Raw genomic sequence first — 24,354 nt, 5'->3', positions numbered from 1 at the left:
TGACTGCTGCTGGAATTTAAAGAAGATATCATGGAGAAATTGACATAACATATGGTTGGTCACCCCTCCACTGTTACTTGAAGTAAGGCTACACACCTTTAAAGTTGACAGGCAAAGAGTTTCGACAATTAATTGATCTTTAAATTACGCAACGTCATTACTTGTGCAGACATGTGGAAGCTACAGAAGGAATCCAAGATTGCCTCCTACAGAAGCTTATATTCCTATCTGACAACCGAAAAATGGTCACAGACGGAAGTTGATCGTAACCTCCCTCCTATGCCCTCGTGAATCTCAGCTGTGCAACGGCAGCCAAAGTAAAACTATAGTTGGCGACATGATCAGAAGCTGTCAACAACATTTGTCAAACAAATCATCACAAGGATTACTCGAACCCTCCAATTTCTGTCTCCTCGAGGCATTTAAGACCACCAAACCAGAGAAACTGATGATCCAATTTAACTCGACTCAGCACCGGTGGAGAGGAGCAGGATAAATGTCAAGTGGCTGATAATGCAAATGTTTGTTGACAGGTAATGGTCCATCCTGAAGAATAAAATAAAAAGATGTTATCTAGCAATATCTGAGTAAAGGAGGTGCTGGTTGACACAATATCAAAAGCATTAGACAGCACCAAGGATTTAATTATCTAGTCACATCATTGTACCAATGTCCACAGTTTGATGCAGCATGCAGTGCTTTTTACCAATGTCAAATTATCAAACATCAATTTTCCTGTGGTTTTCTGACCAAATAAAAAAAAGAGTACTAAAACCAGAAAAATGAAATAGAAGATGCCATCATTATTCACAAAAAGTTGGTGCTTTCCAAGAACAAGCCAGGATATGACTCTAACGCAGGGAAGTCCAAGCTTAAGTTTGTTTCCCAAAGGAATGGCATTGTTTTAGTTCTGAGCATGTAGGGTACACACAGCACATAACCCACGGATCCATGTCATTCATACACTAATCACATCACAAACACATGCCAAGAACACATAAAACGTAATCTTAACAATTGAAGAGAATAAACTAAGAATTTAGTTATAAGATGGATGGCCAAGAAGTTCTTGCAAAAAAAAAAAAAAAAAATAGTTATCTTATATCTATTTTATTACTTTGATAAGAAGAGATTGATGATGCACATTAAAACGGATAGGGTTGTCAGGAACTTTGTGATATCAGTGTGCGACTCTCAAATAAGGGTTTAATCTCTATTTAGCACTGTTAATCTCTATTTATCAATTATAGTTTTAATATTTTTCATATATCTCGTTTGACTCAAGCGTGCGCCTAACGCCTTAAGCATTTTCAGACCTTGGCGACTAGCGTTTTTAAATCACTGCTCTCAAATTATAAATGGAATCTTATATGACAGTTGCAAGGCTAACCATGCTTTATCAATTAGAGAGTTGAACAATTAGGAAAATGTACAAAAAAATAGTCCAACTAACATAAAGGACACTGAGTTGGATGTTCGGGAGTAAGCATGTTCTTATTTGAAAACAATCATGTGTAACTACAATAAAGGATAAAATAAGAGGAAAATGTTTAAGTATAGACATGTCAAAATAAGACTTATAGATGTCTTGTTTAAATGAGGTGATTCGATCAGGACTACTGATGCAAGAGTTGCACAAAGACCTAAGAAAACTTTATTAGAAACAATAAAAAGATATTTGAATGCTCTTTTTTAACTAAGAATAAAAGTGGGAAAAGAACCAAGTAGCCAATTCCAAGCAGTTGAAGATACAAGCCATGGCAATCGTTGAGTGAAAAGGTCGACAGGTTAAAACATGTTGGCAAAGAACCTTTATAATTGCATAACATAATGACCAAGTCATGTACCCAGATCCATAAGGCACTTGCCATATTGCATATGCAGGCTTCAAATAGACAACAAACAGCTTTCCAAACATTCACATTTAGGAACTACATTTGTCACACTGAGCACTCATTCACCATACGCTTATAGTGGATATGATGCATTGCTGGTATCGATATACTTTAATTCAAAAAAATCTGTCTTGTAAATTCCTTTCTGGTAGCTTAACGACATGTCAAAGCAAAATCATCTTTAACAGGATCTAGTACAACGCTTTATCAATGTTTGAGTCTAAGCCAGTTGGCTGCAATATTCCAGTAACTAGGTTTCAAATATTGGTCAGGCCAGTTCATACCAACTGGTGTGCACAGTCCAACCAAGTATCCAACTGGTGGGTACAGTTCGACCAAGGATCATACTGACTCATATAGGTCAGCACCGATCAGCATATATCTTGTAATTTTTTTCAGTTTTTTGGGCAATATTGGTTCGTATATCACCTGGTCAATACTGTAGTCTGAGCGACTGCTGAAACCAGTATTGGACCAGTATATAAAACCTTGCCAGTCAAAGTTAAATTTCTGAAAAGACTGTCAAATTATCAAGTTCGTCATATGCTATTTGCAAATAGTCTAACAAAATAATGCAAAGTAAAAAGAACAAAAACATTGACTGAATGTTAAAAAAGAAAGTCATACATATTCCTAGTTAGGTAAAGCTCAGAAACAGAATACTGGTAAAATCAATGGAAGAAGCAGCAGAGTACCTCATCCAAGTTAACTTGAAATGGTTGTGCCAAATCTTCAAGCATTACCGGGGACATTTGCTTAACTCTTTCATCCGCTTCCTGAACAGAAATATGCAATTGACATGATTTAAAGCTCTTCTATCAGAATTTGTTTCCTTGTGAAAAGATAAATAGCATACAACAGGGAGACCTTTCTGCAACTAAAATCTAAAACATTAGAACCAATTATAGTTAATAACCTTTTACTTTTTTGTGCCTGAGTATCTTTACGTGAACTTCAAGCAAATACTGCAGCAACAAGTACTTCAAAAGAAATTGTTACATACAATATTTCCATAAAATGTCCCCCTAAAATGTAATAAACCTATTGCCAGTTTAGCAATTAGTCACATACAAAACTAAGTTGTCTTCAGAAACTACTACTCTAAAGCAAAGGAGATTACCAAACATATTTGCCAACAGCACAACTTCATGCAGCCTGTAGTGCATCACGCAATTCAGTTTGCAATTCAGTTTAATTAATTAAAAGTCATTTAATACTACCAACCACTAGATAGAAATGCAACCAAACAAATCTGCAATTAATTTGGTATTACTATGAGAGTTTAAATTGTAGACAACTTAGTCTGACAAAGCTGCACATGTGGACAGCCTAGAGTTCCACTTGCTATGGATAAACTTAGTAGGCATTACTTGAAAGAATTTCCATGCATGTACAATTTACAAATATGCTGTTTTAAATTTTAACTGATGACATTAGAGAAGGGAAAAACTTTTAGCTGAATGACATATAATAGAAGGGTTTCCGCAATAAGTCACTAAGATACAGTCACAATATAGAAGGGAGAAACTTTCAGCTGAATTACATGGACTAGAAGAGCTTATGGAATAAATCACTAAGAAACATTAAGCAGAGCGCTTAATATAGAAACATAAAATTTAACATGAAGACAAATATGTAAGTAATAATAAACAAAAACTGAACACTTAATAGTTAATAATTGTATAGAAATAAAAACATACAAAAGTTTGTTGCCGGTGTCAATATGTCCTTAATTGAATTAATAAAAAGAAAGGTATATTATCATAATCTACTTCAATAAACCTACTAATGCATAAATCCATGTAACTAGTAGCAGATCCCCTCATCTCTATGTACTAATGCAACCCATGATCAACTCTTGATGTGCTAATCAGGATATCATAATCTCCTCCTAAAAACCAGCCTAGAGCCCAAAAACGATCACTGGGATTCCTATGTGGGTCAATTTTAAGAAAACCTTATCTTGGTAAGCAAGAAATAATACCCATCTTGGCATGCATCAACCCATACAAAATAGCCCACATAGTTGCTTACTTGCTGTGAAACCAATTATCACAATCTAGTTCAATAGACCAATTGACCTAATAACTTGAATAGAACAGACATAGGACTATGTAGCTTAAGATGATTAATCAAAAGTAAATAGTATTACTAGTAGACCCAATCAATCCTATATACCAATGCAACCCACCATCAACTACCAATGGATTAATCAAAGTGTCACATATAATTAGTTGATGTGCAGAAGAACTTGAAGTACTCTTTAAAATGTAAGAGCAGGATGGTTAAAGTAGAGAGACATTATTGCCCCTTCCATAATTTCCAAAGGTCTGCAAGGTCCACAGGTTATTTTTACATGACACAAATTGGTCCAAACATGCAAAGCAATAAGATGGTCACAACGGCCCAACATTTACTATAATTTGTGTTGATAAGTTTAACCATCTTACGTGTAGCAATGATATTATTCATAAAATTCTTGTTCCACAGAACCTCTATTGAGTTTCCACTCAAAGGCCTGCAAAGTCGCATCTTTCTAGGAAAAGTTGTCCAGCAAAAGAAACCTAAACAGTTTTAAAACCTTGTATATACGTATCCTCTATGAAGCATCTCCTGAGGTTTTCATTAGTTTGTTAAACATGAACAATGTTGTATTTGATAGATTAACAAACATAACTAATGTTCAAAAATAAGGGAAAAAACTCTCATAACTCGTTGGTTTTAAATGAAAAAAATCAAATAGCCATTCATTCATTTCACTGGGAAAGCCCAAACTTTTAATACACAAGAAATAAACTCTATATTCACATACCAGTCCAGTGATCCTTGATTTTTCCAAAAGTTCTATGGCTATTGCATCCAGGATATGCCTGTTCTGCAATAAACCTTTCATGGCAAGTTCTTCTGTTTCTTCAATATACTGCAAAGAAATTGAAGTTTAATGCTATAGAAAGTGATCGGGTTGATTTACAAAATTAATGATATCACATAAATGAAAAATGGATATAAGAAGCTCATTACCCTTGTAAGCTCTCGGGTGAAAAGTTCAGACACCTCAGGAGTCATGTCAGCAGGTATCACATTAGGGTCATCCCACTGGAATTATGAAGAAATCATCAACTAATTAGATCACTTTCTTATAAGAGTTATGTCTTTTGTTAGAAGGAAAGATTTACAAATTAAAGAGAAAAACCTTAAACTTGATCAATTCACCATCAGGATTATCTGGACGATCCGTCCGCCTAACCCTCTTCACAAGGGTTGTCAGGCCCAATCTTGAATTTCTGGGGCTTATCACCATTTCTCTAGCAATCTGTGGTAAAATCATATTTGGGAAAGTGAAGTAAAGCATTGATTATAGCAAGTAAAACAAAACATAATATACATGCAACTGATATTTATTTGTGCCAAAAGAAAAACAAGAAAACAGAATGGAAAAACTAGGAATTGAAAAAATGCTATATGTAGTCACTTGTAGGCATCCTTGCCTACACACACAATAGAAAGGCAATGGGGCCTTTCTCCTTGAGCTTGCGTCTCTAAAAGGGCACTCACTCATATTTCTAACGTATTGGTAGCCAGTAGGGACCAGATCCCAAACAGTTAAGACTCCAATAAAGTTTTCCTTTTTATCTGAATAAACATAAACCGAGTTACATCTTACCAGTCAATCCTCTCTCCCTCAATAGATTATTTGATCTTTTTTTTCCCATCATATGACGTTTCATTCTTTGATTACATTTCAAACTTTAATGGACTAGACCAAGCTAATGGAGAAGAGAATGGCCGGGAGGAATTCATGCTGTTGAGTTTAGTTCCAAATTATCATAATCCATTTTAAAATCTAAGAAACCAGTGCAACTTTAAAAACAAAGAGAGAGATGGAGAAAGAGAGAGAGACTTCTCTATTGCACATATAGGCATTTTAAGCCATATGCATAAATATGACTCGCATTCCTCTGACCAAGTATGTGCCAACCTAGATAGTTATATGACAATAAATTATAGTTTGAAAACTAAGTGTTATTGGAAGCAATGTTTGTTGTGTATAAGAATGGAGCTGCCAAGTCCCAAGAATTATCAGCAATTCAGGATCCATCCCACAAAAGGTGCAATATTAAGAAAGACGAAATATGACCTAGGAGGGAATGCCAAGTGGACCAATCATACTGTCCATAACAAAAAAAATTGAATTTCAAGAGACTGCATTTTCCTGTGTATTTAACTAATAGCAAATAAAGACTAGAAAAGTTTACACGGATGAATATCGATCGATTGATCAATGAAAATATGTTATTCCTTTATAGTGGTATCATCTGAAGGTACATTATCCACTGAAAAAACTGAAAGGATGATTCAAGAATCAAAAAAACCACAGTTACAAAATGAGTTTTGTATCTTAAAGATATGGAAGTTGCATTTGATGAAAAAATAAATAACGTAACTTATGCTTAAAGAACCAGAAAATATAATCAATAATAGTTTCTAATATGATATTGTGCTTCACATACTTTAGTGAGCTTTTTAAGATCATCTCTTCCTCCATCAGTGACGTCGTCACCAAAAACAATTCGTTCAGCACAACGTCCACCATGTGCAACTACCATTTGCATCTTCATGTACCCAAAAGTAGTGTATTCTTGAATTTGATCCACCATGTCTTCCCTAGGATAAAATATAGATATTGCAGTCTCCTGCTAATAGATAGACATATTAGCATGAAGAAAAGGACCTTTGACAACTTAATAGTGGAACCTGATCTGATGATCCTAGTCCCTTGCTGTTAACCAAAAATCATGAGCAATCTTCAAGCCTGTAATCAGAAATCATACCTTACCACCAGGAAGTAGCTGAGAGAATGCATGCCAATCAAAGCGGGGGAATAAATGAGCTAGCAAAATATGACCAGCTTCATGCACAGCCAACAGTCTCCTTGTCTCAATGGAAACCTGTTATATTAAAATTAATGAACACAAATCTTAATTTATAACTAGTAAAAACCTTTGACAAACTTGAATACATACTCTTGCTTCGCATTTCTGTTGCTCTTCTTCTGTTAGCAATACCCCCATTCCCTCCAACAATTGTTTATCTAGCACATCAATGATGTCTTGCTGGGTTATCAATGAGTGACCCTTCCTTACCTAAAACCCATAGCAAGTTTGAGCTTCAGAGATATAGACATATTCTTCAAGATGAAAAAAGAATTCAAGATCCTTTTCTTCTCCCTGGAATAAAAAATTAAACTGAAGAGGCACAAAGCATGAGTGATAGGTTCATAATATGAAGTAGAGGAACCAAACATCCTTAAAGCTTAACTTCATCTTTGATTCACTGTGAGCTGGGCATATCACTAAGTTCATCAAGTCCTTCAAGGTGACTTGGGATCTCTGAGGAAACTGTGAATGCTCCAGTTAGGTAGTTTATTTCAAACTACAGGTGGTACAAGCAAGAGAGGAAGAATGCAAGTCATCAAATATTAGTTTAATATTACACCACTGCAACTAGATATGGACTCAGTAAGGTGGCTTCATGAGATTCTATCATATAGCTTAGTAGCAGAAACCCCATTGTGTCCAAATTCCTAGAGAAATATGTGCATTACAGCTCGGTCAAGTCCTTGATGCAATCCTGGCCCAAGCTTGACGACCTTGAGCTGAGTGTTATCATTTGAAAGTTTGAAACCATCTGATCCATCTCATGGCCATGTCAGTTAAAAATGTAAACATAAGAAAGAGCTTCTAACTGCTTAGTAACAAATCCAGAGCAAATTAGCACAACTGAACTGTTATCTAGTACTTAGTGTTACCCATCACCCCCATTTTGGGTGGTCCAGTCCGGCCTAATTAAAAAGAATAAGACTCACTTCTTTGAATGTGAGCTAGCGTTCACAAGCCCTGTCCTCTGTACACACGGAGCCTGCAACCCTGTACTCCGTATGCACGCTGCCCGCCGCGGACCTACCTTGCCGCCCACCATGCGGCACCAACCTTAGGTATGCTTCTTCATATGCATACTTCCAGCGCCGACCTCCCTTGCCGCCCACCATGCACCACCAACCTTAGGTATGCTTCTTCGTATGCATGCTTCCACCGCCGACCTCCCTTGCCGCCCACCATGCACCACCAACCTTAGGTATGCTTCTCTGTATGCATGCTGCCCGCCGCTGACCTCCCTTGCCGCCCACCATGCGCCACCAACCTTAGGTACACCTCCTCTTCATCCTCATCCTCCACCGCTTCCTCTTCTTCATTCCTCTTCCTCCTATATTGCCTCTTCTTCCTCCTCGACCTTCTGCTCCTCCTCCACTGCCTCATCCTCCTCTTCTTTCCTCTTCCTCCGCCGCTTCTCTTCTTCCTTCCTTTTCCTCTGCTTTTCTTCCACTGCACCCATATAGTACCTCGGTATGATATTGCAATCCTTGGTTGTCATTATTTTAGATGCAACTAACAGTTGGAGATGGCAAAATTCAATACAGGTTGATGGAATATGGACATGCACTGAGCAAAAATAGACACAAATAGAACATGCACTGAGAGCAAACTGACAAAAATAGAACTATAAACTCAAATATCCAGTAAAAATGCCTATTATAATCTACCAATGTCAACAAATTAAAATTCTGATATATAATGAGCAAATATCCCCTATTCAATTTTGAAATAACTTTGGAGCAAGCAACAAATAGGATCCTACTTGAGCCCAATGCCAACTGAAGAACTGCAGACTGTCACAAATGGAAATCACATATTTGTCCAATTACATAAAACATCAAACTCAATTAAGTAAGTCTGAGCCTCTGAGGCACAAATACGTTCTATAATTTGAGTTTTAAGCTTCCACATTAATGATCCATCACAGTAATGCAAATCATACTTACTTCTAGTGGTAGAATATATTTTATTAATTCGCCAAATAATTTTTGTCCTCACAAGGCTCAAATCTAGGTTTAAAGGAAGCAGCATGATATTAGCATAACAAAATAATTTAAATAACCGAATAATGCTTTTTTTAACACCAACATATTTAACGAGAATTTAGAAAAAAAAATTCCCTTGGTTTTACAGGGAACAGGAAAAAAAAATATTTCACTTACTGACATAATCGCTGCTTCATTGACAAGATTTCGAATGTCAGCTCCAGAATAGCCAACAGTACGAAAAACAAGCTGATCATCACAAAAGATCCAAATCAACAATTAGCCCCAAATAATCAGAATCTGCAAATTATATAAGAAAGCAACACTTGGCAAACACAATTGTGAGCTTCAATAATATAAAGGAAATGAAAGGTCAAATTTTGTTGATTTCAAAGCATAACTAGGCATTTCAGTTTCGACATAATAATTTTGACAAATAATAACATTACGTTCTGAGTATTGTCACAAAAAAGGATTAATAGTTCAGCGAAAACCCATATTTAACTATTTTATATTATTTTTTAACCATGGCCTCGGCAACATTGTTATCAACAATCACTACGTCAGATGCCACTTTTCTAGTTTTCAACCAGAACCTTGAGCAAGCACAGTTTTTATCACTGACTCTGGGTCCCATATCATAAAAAGCTAAAATGTACACATGCATGCTCATCAATCTCTCGGAACACCTATATTACATTGGAAAAAAGTAATGCATTAAGAAAAAGAATTCAGTAGAAAATGCACAGTTAAAAAAATATCAATTAGAAAAAATAGACCATGAGTTGCAACTTGCAACAAAGAAATGAATTGCTAACTAGCCTTTCCAAAGTCCACATCTTCAGCAAGCTTCATTCCAACACTATGTACACCAAAAATCCGTACTCGTTGTTTGGCATCAGGTAACCCAATGTATAGGCGCCGGTCAATGCGCCCTGGACGGACAAATTCAGCATCCAACTCATCTGGTCGATTAGTTGCACAGATAAATATTACAGCTTGCCTTAAAGAAAAACGGTTCACACCAGTTTTCTCTTTCCTGTAATTTATGAACAACTGAGAAGAGGACATTGCCAGAAAGAATAGCTTGAAATTTTTAAGCAAAACAGGAAAAGGATTGGTTAGGTCAATCATCAATCGAAAGTTAAAGATAAAATTCATCTATAATTTATTTTTCACTGACACAATTCCATAACAGGATCATCAATTCCATAACAGGATTTGTTAAGCCAATCGCATGCAATGACAATAGTAACATAAATTGACAGATGTAGAAGGGAAAATTCAGTGCAATTGACATCTGTTATTACAAGATCTACCAAGAATCAAATATATATGCAGCCATGCATCCAATATGCTGAAAGAGTGTTTTGCAGTCTAAAACAGCAGTCACTAGGCTGCAATGGAGCAACATTAATTCATCAAGGCCTACCCTATACCCCAGCAGTTGTACCTACATAACATATATCTGAGTATTTATAACGAGAATGTCTATGAACCTGACTACACCTCCCACCCACGACACTGCCATCTCAAAGATGGTCCAACTATGGCACTACAAGATCATCTCCTTTTACCGGCACTCCATCCAACTCCAAGAGGCCCAAATTCCATTCCAATAAGCACCATATAACATTTCTAGTTTAACTCCAATGATATGGTATACCAAAATCTCTCCAAATACTCATCTATTTCAGCATTAGGCTGAAACACCAACCTCTTCTTCAGTGCGAGACAGATTTATTTACAGATGGTGTTTTCAGAGGCACTTCCTTCTACAAGTTTCTTCAAGTTCAGCAAGTCCCTATGGAAGACTTGTAAACATACCAGTGCATAAGCCTCCCACCAATTGAGGTCTGGGGAGGGTCAAATATGTTTTAAACCTGTCAATACCAAAACTTACTGTCCCTTGCAATTAGTAATATACCTCACATGAAGGAATTTCTCAAGAAAGGAGTAAAATTAGCATTGTTTCTACAGGAACTTAAAGAAACCATCAATAACCTCCTCCTTTGCCATAGAGAGCAAAACTTGGTAGCAGAAGACAGTTGGTTCTTCACAATCTAGGTGACTAGAAGTTAAGATACAACAACATCACTTGCAAAGACAAGACTGTATACATTGATCCTCCCCAAACTCGCACATTCTTTATGTAGTTTAAAGCTTTCTGATAGCAAAGAAAAATAACACTGACAGTATGCTCCAAATTAGGCAACCAGCACATATGTGTGAGCAACCTCAAGAAAAGGAGTTATGGTTCGTTTGGGACACATTTGAATGTGCATTGAGGGCCCAATACATATTTCAAATGCGAATTAGTGTCCGGTAATTTTTTTTGAAATCACATTTGGCCTAGATGTTGTCTTGCAAATGCTCAAATGCTAAAGCTACCTTAGGATAGCATTGCAAATGTGAATTGTTGTTTAGTAATTTTTTTTTTTAATCACATTTGGCTTGGATGCTGCAACGAAAATGCTCAAATGTTGATGATATCTCATGGTTGCATTAACATTTCAGCATTTACGGGATGCTGATATAATTTTTCAAATTTCCAAAGTACCCTATGACATTATCTAAAATTACAAGACTGCCAACATGAATTAGTGAGAAACCAACATGATTTATGTCTTCAATACGGTAAAATTTAGTTGTTTATTTTCAAAGGTTATTTTATATTTATTTATATATTTTTTATTTATTATATATCTGGGTCATACGATTTTTTTTGTAAGATTACATACATTCTATTTATTTTATTTATTTACTTATTGATTTAAATGAAAAATATATATTCACTTTTGAATAAATATTAAAAATATTAAAATAGTAAATTTGTTATATAATATTCAATGGACTTTCGAAATATAATTTTACCAAACGACACTTACGTCAATGCACATTTATAATACAACTTTCATCTATTGTTTATCAAGCACTCAAAACATTCCACACTTGCATATTCATTCACACTCCTTTTTCTAAATGCACATTAAAAATACAAATGTGCTTCCAAACGTAATTTTAGTCCTTACAAGTTTATGATTTTGTTGTTTCATAATTGAAATTTTGTTATTTCATTATGACAACTTTTTTTCTTTACAACGAGATCCGTTCTTGGCTAGAATCGACGTCTAAGTTTGGGTTCGATACTTGGCGAAAGCAAGGAAATAATGTTTCTGCTCCAGATCCAGCTTTGGGGCACTAACAGGAGTTCAAACAGGTAAGCTGATTATAGTGTTCAGGCGGGGAACCATCAAGCTCAGCAGGAAGAAAATCATCTAGTACTGGTTCTTGTACATTAACTTTGCAAAGGAATTTTAAATGCCAGTACTTTTAATGATTTTGATTTCTAATTTGTAGAACACTAGACAAGATTGCAAGAAAATTTTCACTTGCTTCATGTAAATTCATATGTTTTGTTTCTTATAGTTCTCATGTTTGCTTGTACTTTGTGCATGATACCAACCATTCCAAGTATAATATGTGATTTCTTGCATATATTATGTACTTATTATTAGAAAACAATTCTTGAAAAACAACGAAATACAAAAAAAACCAGCATACTCTCCATCAAGCTGTGTCATCAGAGCCTCAAATGTTGCACGTCTCCGTGAGTCCTTCCTTGCATGACGCCCAGCGATAGCATCAATCTCATCCACAAACACAAAAGAAGGAGCCTACACGAAAGATCAAAGTTTATCCACCTATATTATTCAGAACACTAAAATATATAATACCTTGAAAAAAGATCTATGAAGAGTAAAACTGCATACTTTTATAACACATAAAAGCACTTAAAGCACCTCAATGCACATATACATTTTATGAATGGTTGAATGCTGCCTTTTTTAAGTGGTTCAGTGCTGCTACTAGCCACATGAATTCATGGATTGAAACACATCTAGGCATGATAGAGCTAAAACATTGAAATAGCAAACCATACATTGAGAAACAAAAGTAGAAGAATAACAAGCAAGACTGCATTTAGTGGCTGCTACATGCCTCCAAGGTGCAGTTGTATCAAGTAAAAAACTAATATCTGCCACTTTGAAAGAACAACATTACAATACTAGACATCAGTTTATAGGTCCACAGTGCATCCGTGGAAGAGTTAAACATACAAAAGATGAAAAGAACATCAACGTATGTGTTGGATCAAGAGGTACAAGAATACATACATTTCTTCTGGCAATAGAAAAAATTTCATTAATTCTTGCAGCCCCACTTTTTTCGCTATCTGTAAATTCAGCACCAGATGCGAAAATAAAAGGCAGTCCACTTTCCTTCGAGATTGTCCTTGCAAAAAGTGTTTTGCCAGTACCAGGTGGTCCTGAAATAAGCACACCCTAAAAAGCAAGCACATATTATTAGCTCGTATAACAATCAGCAGTAGTATAAGAAACCTAACAACACATCGAACGTAATCCACAAAGAAGAGTAAAACTAGATACAAATAACAAAAAAAAAAAATGAAATGGATTACCCTGACAAATGCAACTTGCTTTTCATAATAATCCATGGGATTGTTCATGTAAATCATTATCTCATCCAAAAGATCCCAAACATCACCACCTAAAACAACTTCTTTATACATAGATTTTGTCTCACCAGAACTTTCTACCGGCTGCATATATGTATATGGCAACTATCAGAAGGCCATTTGACGAACAACATAGCCTATTAGATATAAAATATAACAAGACCAACTGGAAATCTCATGAAAATACTCACCAGTATAAAGTTTTCTGCATAAGCCATGTCATAAAGTTGGTTATACTTTTTATAAAGAAAGCGCTTATTTGTAATATACAAAAGCATCACTGACTCTCTGATGAGATACAATATAAGTAATCCTGGTAATAATGCAAACACAACTTTAAGGAAGTAATGAATTTGCCGCTTTTGAAGGAGATCAACTTCGATCCCCGAACTCGAGACAATCTCAAACAAGTAAGGATCAAGCGGAATATCAACCTACACAAATAAAAATTTACTTAGAATCAAGTTTGCAGTCAAATATGCAGTACGCCAGAAATGCAGCCTGCATCTTCTAATTATACACTACAACATAGAAATCAAACAGTCAAGACATACAATATACTCCAAAGGAAAGCCTTCTTTCATTGTTACATATATCTTCTTGAGGTCCTCAGAGAAGACAACAGCAGCAACCTGCTTTAATCAAAATAAAAGCAACTGAAATCTTCTGAGGTTTAAAAGCTTATTAATGGCAATTTCTCAAAGGAAAAAGACCCAAACAAGCATATGCAACTGGATGACATATTCCATAAGTGCTTAACCATGTAGAAAAATTCTAAAGATTAGGCCATAATATAGAAGTGTGTACATATCTGAATAAGTCTAGAACATTTAAAATTGTGTACCTAAAGTTGCCTTCAAATCTAAATGTTGATAAATGTCGGCTGTTCGAATGGATGGAAAATGATGATGCATGAACCAGTAAAGATATCACATGGTTTAGAGATAGCAACCAAGCAACATCAAGGAAGCCTTACAAACCCTTAACTATGTAACAACAACTTGCAAATGGCACTAAAAGATGAGATACTTTAGTTAAGGTCAACAAGAAAAAATAACAGCTTTCTGGTAAAGTTCAAATTGAATTATTGATCTAAAATCAGTGATCCAAATATTGACTGGCTGAACTGCATCTAAAGTGCTCTCACATAAATAATCATATGACTGCAAATTCATTTACACATTTATTAAGTGGCACAAAAATCAAGCAATATGGAATTATTTAAATTGTTCAAACAGATTGCCAAATGAACTTTAAAATTCAAATATCATGATATTTTTTCTATGTGAAAGATTTTGAGAAAAAAACTTGATATGAAGTCAACCTGAGTCAAGTTTTCCTACTAACAATTATCCACATTACTCGTGTTGATCTGACACAAGGTTCTGTAAAGTTTTTCATAACAAAAGAACCTGAAGCACCTATTGTTTCTGTCTACTTCATGGTTATCTTGCATAATTGAACAATTATCTCCCGTTTAACAGCTTCTACTAAACAATTTATTCATTTGCAGTGTGAACTTGCTCAACTCTCATCTTTTTATTGCATAGTCCGAATATTCTAAATGTCACATCCAAATGGAATAGCTTGAAACTACTGATGATGCATAAAAGAAACAAGATTTAGAAATCTGTTGCAAGAAAGATACAAGAGCATATACACCAAATTAAACCTATCTAAACATATCTACTAACATACAACTCAAGTGGTACTCACAAAGTTACAATTCACACATCTGAACCTCCAAGGCATTTTTAAGAAATGAAACTGACAAACATATGAACAAAGGCACAAAGTTGGTTGACAACCATCATCCCAAGCCACTTCACTTGGCAAGATTTAAGATAATACTCATTGATGAGCTGCAGTATATAAGTAAATAAAGTTAATTTATTTAATGTGGAAAACTTTTAATTGTTAATGTTATCTAAATATCTATGCAAGTGTGTGACTCAACTATGAAGTCTATCCCCTTAATATATCTTAGAAACATTCCAACATGTCACAATAACAGGTGTCACTAGAACTAGTTTCTCCATATTAAGCTATATCTGTCTACATTCCTCTCAAATTTAGTGTTCTCACATAGAGAAGATTAAAAACATATGTTAATGCTGAAATAAGTTCCAAAAGGTTCTTCTATTTGCAATAAGATAGAGAAACAGCTAGAGAGAAAGGAAAAAAATCATACCTCAGAACTATCGAGTTTGTTGAGGAAATAGGTATACGGCAATTTTGGACGATAATGCCACCACCTCTTAGAAATCCAAAGTGCTCTGCTACCAGCTGTATCTGATGTCCTTTCTACAACTTCTTTACGCAAACTTTTTTCCACTTCTTGCATATCAAAATCAACTACGTACTTAGCATTAATTGAATCAATTTGTTCAGTAAGTTTCTCCTTTTGCAGAATTTCTTTCCACTTGCTTAGTCGTTCTTGCCATGTTGTTGAACTCTCTTGTCCATCCACTGAAGTGCCAACAGCATCTTCATACCCAAAGAAAAAATATAAAAATTTTGAATTTGTGGAATTATAAGAGATAAATCATATCCAAAAGCGAGCATAATAAAGTGAACATATGTAACCTTTACATCAATGCTTGTAACCATGGTTACCTGTAATGTGGAATTTTCGAGGCCATTGAAAGAGGATAATGTATGTCACAGCATATGTCACTTACAGTCCTTCATACCTCATACTATGCAGGGGACAGAATTAGTTGGTTCATTATTCTGGATTCAGTACACACAGAATTTGTCGCTCATGTCACTTCCTTCATTAGATAAGATAATTTAGACTTATCAAGTAATTAATAATGAATACAAATTGTTGTAGTAGAAGACCTGAAACATGTGAACTTAAAACTTTTTGGCTACTGATCAGTGCTTTTGTTGTTTCAAATTTTACTTGGAGGATTCCATAGGAACAGTATCTATCAATTTTATGTATTTAGCTAATTTACATCTACTAACAAGAGTATTTTATGACATCAACAACAATAGATCCCATTTTTAATGTTCTGGACTCTGTACCACATTGATTTGAGATGCAAATCATTGCATGTATGGAAAGGAACTTCAGTTGTGATCCAAAAAGGGGTTACCGAACTCAAAATCTAACACATCGTCATTGTGAAATATAGTACCACTGGGTCCAGATTAGCCGATAAAGCTGAGCCCTATACCAATGTTTTCAAAGGACCAATCCCTTTTTCTGTAAATCCTGATTATGAGGATGTGCTGTTATAGTGAGGGTAAGCTTAAGGAGGATAAACAGAAGATGCAGGCTATGTCCAGTTTCATCATGGATCGAAGCACATGATTCTGATTAAAGTTGAACAACATTAAAAAGATCCTATTTAATCTGGCATATCTCAAAACAATAAATTGCTCATTTAAAACACTTAACTACTCACAAAGATGCAGGACCAAACAGTCAAATTGTTAAGTACTTCAAAATCCTAACCAAGCATTAAGTGAACATAGATAAAAGGAAAAAAAAAAGAAAAAAAAAAGAAGAAGAAGAAACCAACCAGAGATGCTTAAATTTGCTTTCAAGCTTTTCTTATCTTCAAGGCTCAAATTTTTGTCACTATCAATGATTTTAGATATAGTATCTTGAGGTAGCTCAGGATCCTCATCCCATGCATCTTCTCCAACATAAGAATTATCTTGAATAAGTTGTCCACTAGGTCCTTCAATAAATTTCATGATTTTTAGTCCTTTAGGCATTGTCTTCCTCCATACGCCCTTCTTAAATCTGCAAAGCAGTTGATATCAGAAATCAAAATAGACATCCATCCAAATACCACCCATGAAGTGAGCATGGTGGTATGTCAAACACTCGAGTATCAGGCTTACACAATATAAAGTTACAAGGAAAAAGTAAACAGAGAACAAAGGAACAGGAAAGTGCCAGAGAAAGAAAGATTGAGAATAAAGAAGTAAAGCATGTATATGTTAAGAAGCTTCAACAGATTAGAACATTCAGAATGAATATGCAATCTCATTGTTTGGATCTCCCCACCAATATCTGTAATGTAATTACTAAAGAATAGCTGGTACAAATGTAAAACAACAACTGTTTTGTGCAAATATGGACAAAGCTAACCTATCCAAATTTTAGAGTTCACATTCAATGCAAAATGACTCAGCTAGACTCATTATCCAGAAGAAGGAAAGAAAGAAAACAGGATCAAAGAAGTATGAAGAATTTGGACACTTAGGATGAAGAATTCAGACACTACTCGTAGGATGTCCAAAATGATTGAGCTAATTTGCACACCAAAAAGTAAAAGGATACTATTCATGTCATCCTGAAAAAAGGATTGAGCATGAGTATACAGTACCACAAAATATACAACAATCATGTGAATCAAGAGAGAGCAATCAAGCCAATGGTAGAAGATAACATTGTACCTCCATCCATATAGTGAAAAAAAAAAATTCTAACAACTAACCTTTAAGATATTTCCACATGCACAAGCAATCTTAACAGTGAACTTCTTAATAATGAAACATCTCAAATTTCTGGAAATGTATGCCCTCTTTGACCTTTTCTAAAGGGAACATCTAACAGCATATTAGTAAAAATAAAAGAACAGCAAATACTCATATAAAAGATCACTACGAAAGATACTCAAAGACCGATAAAACTAAAAGTGCATTTACAAGCAGAGAAGTAAAACAAAATGAAGTGAACATATTGCTTACCTCCTAACATTAGCTGGAGATGGCTCAGGAATTAAAGCTTCCATATAGGCCTCAGTCAATTCTCTCTTGCTCTGTTGATTAATTTGGCTAGTTAAAGCCACATAGAACTTGCGACTTGAAATTGAAACAACAATGATATACAGGATCAATGCCCCGATTCGTCTTGGTTCCCACTTTCTAAGATCCTAGGAACAATAAGAATGTATCGATAAGTTCTCAATCCAACAAAAGAATGCAGCATATGCGGAAGAGTTACTAAAATAATAAAAAATGATTAGTATATGAGAAATGAACTTAGGAGCAAAACTATAAAAAGTAAACATGCATAAATCGGAGCAATTAGCCACTTACCTAGGTGAATTGTTTGTTTCACTAAACTGTCATTTGGCATCTCTTTCAAAGACTATACTACTATAATTTCATTAAGATCAGCTAGTTAGCCAATTGTACCAAAAATCATTGCTCATAATGAGTACTTGAACAATTTGAACAAGTTACATGGTATAAGGAGAAAATGTAAGAAGGAAGTCGGTCACCTTCCAATTCTCCCACTTGTTCCACTCCAAGAATTCCGACAGCCACTCCGACCGAAACTGATCCACGGCCGCCATTCCCTTCTTGGTGGCGTCCCGGGTTCGCTCCACCAGCACAGCGGCCGTGGCATTGGCGCTCTCAAGATCGATCCCCGTCTCCTTCTTGAGGTGTTCCCCAAAACTCGAGGTAAACCGCGCCGAACCACGGCGGAGGGACTCATAGAAGTTCTCCCAGGTGAAACTCGCCGATCCGTCTCCGCTCGAGGAGGAAGCACGGAAGACCGTCGTTCTTGGGAAGCGCCGCCTTCCTCGGCGGTGGGTAGGGGAAGGCGGAGGGAAGGGGCGGAGGAAGAGGAGACTACGCGCCGTCGGAAAGATGGGGGAGGGGGAGGGGGAGATTGGTGGCGAACGGGTTGCGAAGGAGCCCATTCAATATTTGGGGAGCGAGGAAGAGGATGGGATTGGGGAAGAACATAGAAGCGATAGGGAGCGAAGGGGGGGGGGGGGGGGGGGGGATTTGGGGTTTTACGTCTCTTGAGAAACTTTCATAGAGACCCTCGTTCTTTTGTTAATTATATTTAGATTCTCGTTTTGGCAAATTAAAACTCGTTTCGACCCTCCCTTCTTTTTTTTTTACAATTGGATTCTCATTTTGACAAATTAGTAATCATGCCACCAATTTTCTCGAAGATTTCTATTCATAAATTTTTTTTTACTATTTACTATCTCATTTAACTTTTAATATTTTTAATATATTTCTTATAAATAAATATAAATGTTTTTTATCCTTTTATTTTATTTTTATTGGACATGAGGGAAGTTTTGTCTATATTGAGGAAGTATGATTAAAAAGACATGGGATTGTCTATCCATATTATTTTTTAATAATCTCATCTAATCTTACCATGCGCGATAAATAAAGGCATTGTGAAAAATAAAAAGAAAATTACACTAATGGGTTGTGAAAAACATAAAGGAAAAGATTGATAATAAATGATGTGTATATTGTAAAATTATATTTTATTATTTGTTAGGTTGACAATAACAAAGGATTGTCAATAGTTTCTTAATCTAATTTAACAATTAACCCCTCAACATTAGCATAAAATTTTAACCTTTCGAATTTTAATGTAGCTCAACTTGCCAATTAAATCCTTGGATTATCAAATTTGCCAATTAATCACAAGCAAAATTATATCCACTAAAGGGTAGTATATTTTATTTAGTTCTCCAAATTAACAAGGAGCTTTTATCTATATTTTCTCTTTAAGTTTGGAAATATAATATTGATTCCGACCCCAAGTCAATAGTGTAAGACCAAGAGTTTAAAAATGGATTTTGAATATTGGATTCCTATATATACAATTGTAAGCAAAATATTTATATATTAATAAATATTTTAAAGAATAAACTTATGATGAGATAAGGTGGACTTCTAATTGACTTAATATGAAATATCATTATAACTTCTTTTTACAAGTTAATTCTAATTGTTATTTTGTTCTGACCACTCGAAGTTATTATGATTCCACATTTATAAATAATATTCATTATCACGTATAAAACTCACTTATTACTCATATACGACGAATTACCCTCTATTTACTGTAGTAAGAACATATACGATGAATTAAAATCAAACCAAATTAATGATATAATAGTGTATTTAAACAATAAAAATATAATAATGATTATAAATATTTTTTTATAGCATCATTCTTATGATTAAGGGTTAATGGCAATATACTATTAAGATGCTTCTTTATGTGGCATACCAATAAGCTCTTAGTCATCTTTGACACATTCAATAATCAATAACTAAAATCTAAGTATTCATTGATCGAAAAATAATAATTAATAGAAGGAAAGTTCACCTCTCAATCATAGCTCATCATGTGATTACTTTATCGATATAGGGGACAAGACTTAGACGATATGGCAATCACCTAAGCACTGCAATAATGGAGAACCCATAAGAGTATTTTTACCCATATTGTAAAATATCCCTTTAGGCCCAACATACTACAAAGATTATTAATCTACTATTACCAAAGTTAGCTACTACTCACTCATGACACTACTTTTCACCTAAGTCCTAATTTCAATATCGAAGGGATCGGTTAGGTACCTCACTAAACTTCGACCTTCTTATAGGACGGCTCCTCGGCGGACACCCGAACCACCTCCTCAGTCATCTTTGGACTCTTGTGCATGCAACCCAAGATCGATTCGGGTTAGCAAAGATATAATTGACAATCATACCATCATTTTGGTATTATAAGATGAGCTTCATGTTGTAGGAAAGTCATATCGTCGGCCCGCTCAATGAGCATTCAAGTGAGGGTACTCCGTCATTGACCCCCAACACTTTCACCAAGGGTTGCCAACAATCGACGTTTCCAATGCTCAACACTTCTACCTCAACCCCACTCCTATGCAATATAAGTGAGTTTTTAACGGCCCTAGACTCTCCCCATCGATGGTGACATTGACTCACATGTTGGTTCCAATGGAGGTCTTTTTGTACTTCGCCCAATAGGTCCATACACCGAATGGGATGACACAATTAATCATTCCCCTACTTCCATAGCTAGTTCAGTTAATGCTCGTAGCTCCCCCACAGTAGTCAACGGTGCCTCAAACACCCGCTAAGCCATCTCGAGTGGCCAAGACCTATGTTGTTGCCAAACCCTCTCGACCCACTGATTATCCTGACCAAGGGGGTCCCAAGGCTCCTAGCCATCGAGTTCAACAGATTGCATTGCCCGTAATTGATTGCTCTTAAGTACGAGGCCCAATCTGTGGACTCATAATACACCCTACAAGTGTAGCTCAGACAAATGGATAAGCACTTAAAAGATATATGTTAGGAGTTTCACATAGCGAAGGTATGGAATATGGTTAGCTTACCCTTGGTCAAGTTCCCCTTCACCCAATAGATATACGAGGAACCACCCTGCCGATGATGACCCTTATCGATGAGCGGTCTGCAGGTGGCGTTGCCCTCACGAGCATAAGCTGATGAATATATTCACTAACGCTCGTATCTTATTAGATATCCGATAAACGTTTGAATTATTAGATTATATAAATGAGATCAAATAAGAGTCGATAAAATATTATTGGGTAGAGATCCACTAATTTAAGAGGCTTGATAGTTAGACGAAGATCTAAATATATTTTAATGATTACTGATGAATTTTAAATTCGAATTTACTTAAGAATATGACGTATAATATAAGAAAAAGAATGAAAAACATGTTTTTCCAAATGGCATATAACAAACAGTATTTTAATCGTTAATTTGTTTTATGCCTCGTACGATAAACATACAAATTACATATCATTCCCGTTAAACCATGTCCTCCGCCGCTTCGTAATCTCCACCTCTCGTCGCTCACCACCCAAATCACCGAATCCTCGCTCTCCACCGCTCCTCAGCGATAAGAAAAATCCACAAACACCCCGTTGCTGTCCACAACACAAACCCCCTCTCTCCCTTCTTTTTCAGTCCATCACTCCTTGGACGCCCTCTCTTGCTCTCGCGAAGGTGTACAGATTCATGGCTTCCACCGCCGCCACCTCCTTCTCCCTCCTCCCAACCTCCTCTTCCCGCCGGCGAGTGGCGGCGGTGGTGGCGCCGTCCCGGCTGACTCTCCGGTCGCCGTCCCGGCGGTTGGGGTTCGCTGGGGTCGCGGCTGACTCGCTGCTGGCGGCCCACGTGGCGGCCAAGATCCGGACGGTGGCCGGGAGGAGCGGGAAAGGGCCCCGCGGGGTGGCGGTCATGGCCAAGAAGAGCGTGGGGGACCTCACGGCTGCGGACCTCAAGGGGAAGAAGGTCTTCGTCCGGGCTGATCTGAACGTGCCCCTCGACGAGGACCGCAACATCACGGACGACACCAGGATCCGGGCGGCCGTTCCTACCATCAAGCACTTGATCAGCAACGGGGCCAAAGTCATCCTCTCCAGCCATCTGGTGAGATGCTGCCTCTCTTTCCTCAACTCATTTGCTTATCGATGTTTCCGAAGATTGTAATCGGGCGCTTACTGTAGATTATAGTATACTCATTTATTCTTTGTTTTGTTTATGTGAGAAGGCATTTCAATGTTTGCATGCACACTTGCTTATTCTTCTGGTTGTGCTGCAGGCTTTCTGAAGGAAATACCCGATCAAGTAGATATTCGGCTCTTCATTTTGTAGATCATGTGTTCTCATAGAGTTTTAAATGATGTCAGTAATGTTATGCTTTTCTGGCACTTAAGCTTTTGTCTGCTCTGATAAATTTCTTTGTAAAGCAATCAAAATTGTCTGTGCTGCTCCATGATCGTATATCATTTCAGTGTTTTCCTCAATAATCTCAAGTGATAAGCATTTCACTTTGACAGTGATGGATATGAAATGTGTCAACATCAAGTTGATCACAAGGATTTAGTACGTGATTACAATTGTAGTTGTAACTATCTTTTTGTGAGTATAATACTTACACAATGATGCGTGTTCTGCTTTAATGGATGATGCTTTATTTTGTATTGTTCTTTAATAAGCTGCATAGAGCTATTAACTCTGAACTCACACCTGAATGATCTGAATAACCAGGGACGCCCGAAGGGTGTCACGCCAAAATTCAGCTTGAGCCCTTTAGTTCCTAGGCTGTCTGAACTCCTTGGAATCAAGGTATTTTCATGTTCCTGATTTGTATGTTTATTTGAAGTGCACAATTTTATTATTCGACCTTTGTGTTCCTCACCATGAGTTCCTTTATGACAAACAGGTTGAGAAAGCCGATGATTGCATCGGGCCAGAAGTTGAAAAATTGGTTAATGCACTGCCAGAAGGTGGTGTTCTACTTCTCGAAAATGTGAGATTCTATAAAGAGGAAGAAAAGAATGAACCTGAATTTGCAAAGAAGCTTGCAGCACTAGCTGACCTTTACGTCAATGATGCCTTCGGAACAGCACACAGAGCGCATGCTTCAACAGAGGGTGTGACCAAATTCTTGAAGCCTTCTGTCGCTGGTTTTCTTTTGCAAAAGGTCAGTATCAAACATTAAGGTTGTATGTAACGATCTAAAATTCGTTCTTAACTTCATATGGATGAATCAGTTAATCTACTTGATCAGACCAATACATTGGGTATCAAGTTATTAGCATGTGCGTTTTGTTTTCCAATCTTAGTACTTTTGTAAAGTACAGAGCTGATGTTGAAATTTGTACTTCTTATTGTGCAGTACCTCTTGCTCTAGATTTATAGAATGGAAACACTTTTACCTTGTTGGTTCTTGTTATATATATAGTTTTCCTAACCTTCCCTCCGTGCAACTCTAGGAACTCGATTACCTTGTTGGTGCTGTTTCAAACCCCAAGAGACCATTTGCGGCAATTGTTGGTGGCTCAAAGGTGTCATCTAAGATTGGGGTGATTGAGTCACTGTTGGAGAAGTGTGATATCCTTCTTTTGGGCGGAGGAATGATATTCACATTTTACAAAGCACAAGGTTTCCCCGTGGGTTCTTCATTGGTAGAGAATGACAAACTTGAGCTTGCGACATCACTTCTCGCAAAAGCCAAAGCTAAGGGCGTGTCTCTTTTGTTGCCAACTGATGTTGTTATTGCCGATAAATTTGCACCTGATGCACAGAGCAAGGTTTGCTAATTTAATGCCTATATTTATAGATCCAAAATTCTGACTTTAATGACATCACTATTTATTGTACATCTAGTGGCCCTTTCAAAATAGTCTAAACTGATGGTTCCC

The 24,354-nt window shown here is 36.4% G+C and overlaps 2 protein-coding genes across 2 annotated transcripts in view; one reads left to right on the top strand and one right to left on the bottom strand.

Moving 5' to 3' along the window:
• Positions 1 to 39: 39 nt before the first annotated feature.
• Positions 40 to 19,088, bottom strand: LOC103982119 (ATP-dependent zinc metalloprotease FTSH 12, chloroplastic). Its single transcript, XM_009398936.3, has 19 exons — positions 18,604 to 19,088; positions 18,068 to 18,252; positions 16,888 to 17,114; positions 15,546 to 15,841; positions 13,909 to 13,986; positions 13,546 to 13,788; positions 13,298 to 13,438; positions 12,993 to 13,160; positions 12,379 to 12,491; positions 9,637 to 9,853; positions 8,992 to 9,063; positions 6,920 to 7,039; positions 6,728 to 6,844; positions 6,407 to 6,589; positions 5,089 to 5,208; positions 4,917 to 4,991; positions 4,708 to 4,815; positions 2,591 to 2,671; positions 40 to 546 (listed from the first exon to the last, which is right to left on the bottom strand). Exons 1-19 carry the CDS (start codon positions 19,027 to 19,029, stop codon positions 469 to 471), a joined length of 3,048 nt encoding a protein of 1,015 aa, XP_009397211.2. The 5' UTR covers positions 19,030 to 19,088; the 3' UTR covers positions 40 to 468.
• Positions 19,089 to 21,966: 2,878 nt separating this feature from the next.
• LOC103982121 (phosphoglycerate kinase, chloroplastic) overlaps positions 21,967 to 24,354 on the top strand; it is a 3,172-nt gene continuing 784 nt past the window's right edge. Inside the window, exons 1-4 of the mRNA XM_009398937.3 lie at positions 21,967 to 22,576; positions 23,198 to 23,275; positions 23,373 to 23,633; positions 23,926 to 24,243. Coding sequence (XP_009397212.2) covers positions 22,163 to 22,576; positions 23,198 to 23,275; positions 23,373 to 23,633; positions 23,926 to 24,243 — 1,071 coding nt within the window. The 5' untranslated portion in view covers positions 21,967 to 22,162. The remainder of the gene's footprint in view (positions 22,577 to 23,197; positions 23,276 to 23,372; positions 23,634 to 23,925; positions 24,244 to 24,354) is intronic.

Source organism: Musa acuminata, chromosome BXJ3-4 (genome assembly GCF_036884655.1).
Source record: "Musa acuminata AAA Group cultivar baxijiao chromosome BXJ3-4, Cavendish_Baxijiao_AAA, whole genome shotgun sequence".
In the NCBI taxonomy this organism is placed as follows: domain Eukaryota; kingdom Viridiplantae; phylum Streptophyta; class Magnoliopsida; order Zingiberales; family Musaceae; genus Musa; species Musa acuminata.
This window is presented reverse-complemented; position numbering and strand designations above follow the sequence as displayed.

What these genes read in the sequence shown, in the direction of transcription:
- LOC103982119 (XM_009398936.3), bottom strand. Translation starts at nt 19,029, where the DNA reads ATGGGCTCCTTCGCAACCCGTTCGCCACCAATCTCCCCCTCCCCCTCC. An exon ending in AGCAAATTTAAGCATCTCTG is followed by an intron (nt 15,842 to 16,887) that starts GTTGGTTTCTTC and finishes TTGGGTATGAAG; the next exon opens with ATGCTGTTGGCACTTCAGTG. An exon ending in TCACCCGAGAGCTTACAAGG is followed by an intron (nt 4,816 to 4,916) that starts GTAATGAGCTTC and finishes ATTTCTTTGCAG; the next exon opens with TATATTGAAGAAACAGAAGA.